The sequence below is a fragment of the Malania oleifera genome, chromosome 2 (genome assembly GCF_029873635.1).
Source record: "Malania oleifera isolate guangnan ecotype guangnan chromosome 2, ASM2987363v1, whole genome shotgun sequence".
NCBI lineage: Eukaryota > Viridiplantae > Streptophyta > Magnoliopsida > Santalales > Ximeniaceae > Malania > Malania oleifera.
The window spans coordinates 119,629,171-119,637,346 of NC_080418.1; the positions used below are offsets into that span (position 1 = coordinate 119,629,171).

General features: G+C 33.9%; 1 protein-coding gene across 1 annotated transcript; it reads left to right on the forward strand.

Annotated features, from left to right (window-relative positions):
* The first annotated feature begins 5,748 nt into the window (after positions 1-5,748).
* LOC131149828 (borneol dehydrogenase, mitochondrial-like) lies at positions 5,749-7,722 on the forward strand. The gene is made up of 2 exons (XM_058100595.1): positions 5,749-5,971; positions 6,846-7,722. Exons 1-2 carry the CDS (start codon positions 5,928-5,930, stop codon positions 7,615-7,617), a joined length of 816 nt encoding a protein of 271 aa, XP_057956578.1. The 5' UTR covers positions 5,749-5,927; the 3' UTR covers positions 7,618-7,722.
* The last annotated feature ends 454 nt before the right edge of the window (positions 7,723-8,176 follow it).

Here is an 8,176-nt window from a genome sequence, read left to right on the forward strand (position 1 = left end):
ACATGCATTCAGAAATAAAATTGTTACTATAGCAAACAAACATGCTAAAAAACATAGAAATGCAAAAACGATTATATAATTCAAACAAAAAGATTTCATGCATGTTTTTATTTGGGCAGTATCATAAAAAATAAAATTCAAATATAAAAAAAAAAACTCTAACCTTAAAGAAATGCGTTTCCGAGCGAAGCCTTCTGAACAGCACACTAAACTCAATTTGGATTATCAAACGAACTCTTCAATCAAATAAATTCATTTAAAATTTGTGAACAAAGTAAATCTTAGAATGTGTCTTACCCCATCTTCTCGAGTTTATATACGCACGCCCTCAACGATTAGGCAGCCTCTCGTTGCAACGGTCACCCGCGCAACACGTCAGGCCTCTGTCTCCTTCAACGGTAACCTGCTGCTCTGCTCCCCGTCTCTCTGCAAAGGATGCGTACTACTCTCTGTTCGCGAAGACAATGGAAGGAGGAAGGGCTGTGTAATGGCTGAAGCAAATCTCGCTGGATGAACCAGTGAGATTTGCCACGCGTCCAGGCCAATATGCTTTATCAATAGAAAATCTCGAAATTTGCCACGCGTCGAACGCCGACTGGATGGGCATTAAGTATCCGAAACAAATCTCGCTGGATGAACCAGTGGGATTTGTCACGCGCCCAGGCCAGCATGCTTTATCAACATAAAATCTCGCTACTTGGAGTACCGAGATTTGCCACGCATCCACACGAGCATACGTCTCAAAAGTAAATCTCGCTACTCCGAGTAACGAGATTATGTCAGAGTCATTCTGAAAAATATTTTTCAGAATGAGGTATTATTTATATATTTAAAAAAAAATTAAACTGGGAAAAAGCTCTTTGCTCATGTCATATCAAGTTCTCTATTAGCCTCAAGATGATGAGGTGTTATTATGAAGGAGGCACGTTACTTCAAATTTCTTTTAGTGCTAGAAGGATATACTCTGTCTCTCTCTTAGCCCGACAGGTTATATCAAGAAAACGTGTTATATTGGGTTTTCTATACAGGCAATAGTACTTTAGATTTGTGGTAGCCCGTAGGGCCTAGTGATATTGTCTTATACCTAAACCTATCAGCCTACTTACTGTGTATCATATGAGCCTTTCACAAGTTGTATTACGCCCAGCTTCTACTATGTCTACTAGATTGTATATTGTTGTAATATCTACTTAATGGGGTCGTATAAAAGCCAACTCAATTGTATTCCTACATTCAATTTTTTCTAAATTCGTATCAATTTAAATTTGAACTCCAAAATCATACTTCCAAACACTATCATAGGGAAAAACACTTTCATAAAATATTTAAAATTCAGCCAACACAAAATATTATGTTTATAACCTTTGAGCTAATCAAATGAGGTGAAACCCTCTCCAACTGGGTTTGCTCTTGCTCAAGCGGTAAGGGCGAATTTCGATCTTAACAACCTCAAGATTTCAAGTTCAATTCTCCACTTGTGTGTTACTTGGTGAATTATTAGAGACGAATCCATGGGCGGACAACAAATATCTTCATCTCCCTAGTTTGTTGTCGTATGGGTGGATCGGAAGGGCTTGTTTAAATAGGAGTTTCGGGTTATAAAAAAAGAAAAAGAAAAAGAAAGAGGTGAAGCTCGCAATGTTAAAATTAACTTATTAGGTCTCACAATTTTATCTTATTTTGATTTAAAATGTAATAATCTCGGACCAACTCCAATTAGACGCTATTTGTTTTATCTCATTAGATCTCATAGTTTTGTGTCATAAAACATGTTTCACATGATTAAAGTTTGAATCATACTTATATTATATGCCCAAACTTTTTAATGCACATTGTCGTGACTTATTGTTCCTTTTTCCTTTTTTAGTTTTTAAGTTTCCAAAAAACTATTAAAAAAAATTATTTTATTTTTAAAATTTTAATATTTTTCTTAAAAGATAGAAAATAAAGATTTTGTTTAAATGTAAAAAATAATTTATTGTTTATTATTTTATATTTGAATATAATCATAAAAAAAATCTATTCTTTTAATTTTTAAAATTTTATATGACATAATATTTGGAATCATAGATTGGGGTTTGAATTTGGACTTGTGTGGATTTTTTTAAAAAAATTCTATGCATAATCCACCAATTAAACTTCAAGATCTAAATTCTATGTTCTCATATAAAAAGTAAGATTGGAAATTTAGAAAAATAATGAAAAAAAAAATATTTTTCAACTTTCCTATCTAGATTTGAAAAATTAAAAGCTAAGATGATATTTTTGTAATTATTTGAAAAAAAGGAAAAATAAAATTATTTTTACAAGCCAACTGTGTTAAAACTGTTTATTTTTATTCATTAATTTCATATAAATTTTGTAATTTTTTTTTTAAAAAATTACTTTTTGTAATTTGATGAAAAATGAAAATAAAAAATGAAAGCTAATTTTCAAAATTAAATCGTCCCTTATAGTGGGCCATCTTCTCAATAATTGTGGGATGAAAGTTTTTAGATTTCATTATGTTTTTGATCATTTCACGTTTTAATCACAAATATTATAATAAAAAAAGAATACAATTTTAAAAATAAAGTCATAATCTTGAAAAACGTTCATTTGACTAATCAAACACTCCATTATTATTATTATTACTATTATGAACTTACCGCCCTTATCTTCATCTGTCATCATTTTCAACGTGGGAGCAGTTGTACCGGCCCCCTTATCATGTTTATATATAAATCCTTAATTATTTACCCACTTTATTCTCTTGCCTTCTAATTAAATATATAATAGCCCCGCATCCTCATGGTATATATATAATAGCCTCGGCATCCTCATGATATATATATAAACATGATAAGGCTATTATATAAACATGAGGATGCCGAGGCTATTATATATTTAATTATAAGGCAGAAAATAAAGTGGGTAAATAATTAAGGATTTGTTTCGTATCTCTATTATTTTTTATTTTTTATTTCTATTTTTCTATAATAAAAAAGTAAATTGTAAAAATAAATTTATTTATGTTGTCAATTTTTTGTTTCAATTGCCAATTTTATGCTATTTTCTTTTATTTTTATATTGTATATACTCTGATGGGCGGTGACGAGGAGGACCAGGAGGGAGCTGCTTTGTGCGAGGTCGAAGAGAAATAGCGTCGTGGTGGGGTACGTGACGGATAGTGTTTGGGTTTAACCCAGATATGGGGATCTTGTCAAGATAGGTATGAGAGAGAGAGAGAGAGAGAGAGAGAGAGAGAGGCAGAGAGAGGCAGCAGTGGTAGAAGCAGCTGCGATTTGTGCCAGCAACAAACTAAACTCGCGCAAATATCCATACAAATCTCGCAAGACCATCATGTGAGATTTGATCACCATGCGTCAGTACCTAAATTCCCCTGGCTGTTTAAATCTCACAGGATGATTCTGTGAGATTTGTTTAAACAAGAAAATTTTTGCGAAATATTATAAAATAATAATAAAATAAGAAAAAACTCGAGTTTTTTCCCTATTTATCTTTTTTTTAAAATATATTTAATAATACATTTTTTGAAAAAATAATTTCGGGAATGACTCTGACGTAATCTCGCTACTTGGAGTAGCGAGATTTGCCACGTGTCATTTTGGAAATTATTTTTTCAAAAAAAAAAAAATTATTTAATATATAAATTTTTTTAAAAAATGATAAATCGGAAAACATAAATCACATATCCTTAAATATATACATACAATACCAAAAATCAGTATTTTCTTACATCATAAATACACATACCATTTCCCTTAAAACTCAGCCTCCCTATACAAACTTACCCTATATACAGGGCAATCAAAGAGGTCTCCCTATCTACAAGCCTGATATGCTCACCTAACTGGTTCACATGAACATATTAGAATAATGGGATGAGTCGACGCTCAGTAAGTGAAAATATCCTATTACTAGTGTGTGGCGACAAAGTTGCGTAACTATAATTATAACATTTAAAAGCTGTAAAATTTGGCAAATCAGTAAAAATATATTGCATATTTATCATAACTTAAAATATAACTATATCATCTGAACTTTCTATCTTTCATACTACTAATATCATACTATATTTATCAAATGCTGTAAACAGATACATATAGATAACTATGTTTTTCCCTAAAAATCTGTATGTCATGATTTGACCCCTCATGACAGGGTTGTGTGACCCGTAAGCGGGAGTTAACTCTAGTTGGCCTATCAGGTAAGTCATTGTACTCTACACTACCTCAGCCCGGCCAAATTGCATCCTCTCCTAAGTGCGGGAATGGCTGCTACCTTGTCAAATCGGCCCCCTCAATCCAAAACTGAGGAGCTGCATCCACTCTGAGCACGATTTGACGGTACCCACACACTATTTGAGATATATGGTTGCACTCTATCTGTATTAGCAACGGTACCGTATTCTGTAAACTGTATCTATCTGTAATATTTCATAGGGATCTGATACTGTATAAATACATATATTATAATTATCTTTACTATTTTCATCATGTTTTCAAAATAACCATAACATTATAATTTATGTATTATAAATACTGTAATATCTGAATAATTCAACTGTAGCATCTTGATGCTATATTTTTATATCTGTTTGTATAATTTTTTTAATTTAATTTTTTAGGGGGAAAGGATGCTTTAGTTATTGATGACGAAAAGACTATACTTAGGTAGAATATCATTGGGATAAAAACTTGTGAAGACAAGTTTTTCACACAAGATTTGCAATCCACCACTTATGATTGATGAATTCTACATGGCTCCTGAATATTTTTCTGATATAATAATCTATTTGCCAACCATCCGATATAATAGTCTATGTGCCAACCATCTCCTTTTTCTTAGGCTCAGAAAGCAGTCCAGGCTATCTAAAAGCATAGTTGCATTGTGAGATGGTTGCCACATCTATTGGCTTGAGGATAGTTGCACTCTCTTGGGCTATCCGAGAGATGCTAGCTTCATTTTCCTCTGCAAGCCCTTTGGTAAACTGTCATCAAGCAAGCCATTGTTAAGCCTTGCCATCACCCATGGATAAGGCAGAGATGACCAACATCCTACCCTTCACCGTCTGTTTGAAGCCGTGGAGAAGCTTAAATTAGGTAAAACCCCTCTCTCTCTCTCTCTCTCTCTCTCTCTCTCTCTCTCTCTCTCTCTCTCACATACTAGCTGTCACTCAAAGATCCATTTAATGTTAACTCTCCTACCATTTAATTTATAGAGTAAAAGTATAAGAACCCCCAGAGCGTGCTTCAGGTGGTAGTGCGGGCTGCGGGAGTGCCTCTCACGAGAGCAGGTGTTCAAATTCTCTCGGATTCGTTTCCGCCCCTAGACTCCTAAATTTACCCTTCCTTTGGAGTAGTAGGGTCAACTTTAAGGGACGCATGATTAGTCACGTGGATCATAAAACGGACACGTGGATACTTAGTGCGTAATTTACAAAAAAAAAAAAGGTACAAGAGGTCTGGACTAGGTGGGTGGGTAGGTGTACAAGAGGACTGGGCTAGGTGGGTGGGTGGGTAGCTAGCTAGCTGGTAGATTTTTCACCATTTATTATTATTTTTTAAAAAATATATTAAATAATACTTTTTTTTTTGAAAAAATAATTTTCAGAATAAAACGTAACATACTCCAAGCAAGATTACATTAGGATTAATTCAAGAATTATTTTTCATAAAAAGATATTATTTAATATATATTTAAAAAAAAAAAGACAAATCAAGAAAAAACTGGAAAAAACTCCATATCGTCAGCAGTACCCATACGCCATCCGTGAGAGCAGTACTGGCCCCTCCAATCATATATATATATATATATATATATATGCAACTGAACTAGGTACCCTATATATAGGAAAAGAGAGAGAGAGAGAGAGAGAGAGAGAGAGAGAGAGAGAAGAGGGTACCTAGTTCAGTTGCATATCCATGGGCATGGGAAGCGCCTGTCTCCTCTCGACCGCTGCAAGAAGGTACGCACCGCTACCCACTACTTAGTGTTAGGAAATGGATCTAAGTGCCCAGTACCTAGTGTTAGGAAATGGATCTAAGTGTTTTTTCTTTGTTTTTTAAATTGATTACATGAAGGAAATGAATGTTAGAGCTTTTTCTTTGTTTTTTCATTTGACCTCATGATCACAGTTAACTCTAAAATACTAAGGGACTGTGGAAAAACGTTCTCATTTTTTATTTTATTTTTAAAAAAAATTAGTTAATTTTTTAATTTTGTAACATTTGTATGAAATAAATAATAAAATAAATAATTTTAATATATTGCTCACTAAAATAGTCTCATTTTCAGTTTTTAATTTTATAAATTTATAAAGAAGATCAAAATATCTTTTTATTAATTTTCTAAAATTTCTAACTTTTACTTTGCGTAACCTAATATGAAGTTCACTTATAAATTTCTTCTAAACCTAACGAATCCTAGTTAAGTCTCAAAATCTATTATTTAAATCTTTAAAAACTAAAAAATAAAGTAAAATAATTATAATTTTTATAAAAACCAAAAAACATAAAATACAAAATATTTGGATAAAATATACTAACTTTTTCTAAAATTTAACAAATAGAAAGACGTTAACTTTTTTAAGTATTTAAGTGGATTTGGATAAAAGAAATATTTAACTTTTTTTTTTTTTTTTTATCACGGTTTCAAAAATTTAAGTAAAGTTTTAAAAAACTTGCGATATAAAAAAATAGATATATAAATCTCTTTTGTATTTTATAAAAAAAAATAATTTTTTTTTGGAAGGGAAGTATTTATTTTTGAAATAAAGATTTATGATTCTCGGGGAACGAGTGTTTTTACCCAATATATTTTCTCAACTGAGTGTGCAATAGGCTACAAGGGAAGGTAGCGCTAATCACCGGCGGCGCTAGAGGCATCGGCGAGGCCACTGCACGCCTCTTCACCAAACACGGAGCCAGAGTGGTTATCGCAGACGTCGAAGACGACTTGGCCCGTTCCGTCTGCCGAGACCTTCCGCTCAACTCCTCCACCTTCGTCCACTGCGACGTCACCGACGAAACGCAAGTCGAAAACGCCGTCAACTCGGCCGTCTCCAGCTACGGCACGCTCGACATTATGTTCAACAACGCCGGCGTGACGGGTACCGCCAAGCCCTCCATTCTCGACGGCGACAAGGCGGATTTCGAGCGCGTCGTGGGCGTCAACCTGGTGGGCGCCTTCCTGGGCACCAAGCACGCCGCCCGGGTGATGATCCCCAACCGCCGCGGTGCCATAATTATGACGGCGAGCGTGTGCTCCACCGTGGGCGGGGTGGCGTCGCACGCGTACACGAGTTCGAAGCACGGTGTGCTGGGGCTGGCGCGGAACGCGGCGGTGGATCTAGGGCGGCACGGGATTCGGGTGAACTGCGTGTCGCCGTACGTGGTGCCGACGCAGCTGGCGATGGAGTACTTCGAGATGGACGATGAGGGGGTGTCGGGGTTGTATTCGAATTTGAGAGGGGTGACTCTGAAGGCGGAGGATGTGGCGGAGGCGGCGCTCTATCTGGGGAGTGACGAGGCTAAATATGTGAGCGGCCATAATCTTCTGGTGGACGGAGGCTTCACCATTGTGAATCCTGCTTTTGGTATATTCGGACATTGATGTAGTCTTTCTATCCCAATTCCCAAATCTAATCAAGCCCTCGTTTTTTGTAAACATAAACAACATGAATGGTGGTTTAGTTGTGGAAAATAAAATAGTTTTTTTTCTATTTTCTAATTTTTAATTTTTAAAAACTTGTAATAAAAAACGTAAAAAATAAAGATTTTTTCAAATGTGTGTAGAAATTTTTTATCTTTTATTTTAAATTTCAAAATAATGATAAAAGTAACTTGTTTTCTTGTCTTTTTCTAAATTTGTATAAGACAATATTTAAGTTTATAAATTTTGGGACTTGAAGTTAGTTTGTGTTGATTTAAAAGAGAAAATATTTTTTTTCTCTATTTTATATTTTTTAATTTCTAAAAATTTGTAATAAAAACGTAAAAAAAAATAATTTTTTTTTCTAATGTGTGTTGTAATTTTTTTTTATTTCTAAATTTAAAAATATTAGAAAAAAATAAATTTTTTTTTTTTAGTTTTTCTAAATTTGTATAAGACAATAATTGGATTTATAGATTTTGGGACTTGAAGTTGAGTCTTTGTTGTTTTAGAAGAAACT

Coding starts and splice junctions, on each gene's coding strand:
- LOC131149828 (XM_058100595.1), top strand. CDS start 5,928: ATGGGCATGGGAAGCGCCTGTCTCCTCTCGACCGCTGCAAGAAG. Junction 5,972..6,845: donor CTCTCGACCGCTGCAAGAAG/GTACGCACCGCT, acceptor AGTGTGCAATAG/GCTACAAGGGAAGGTAGCGC.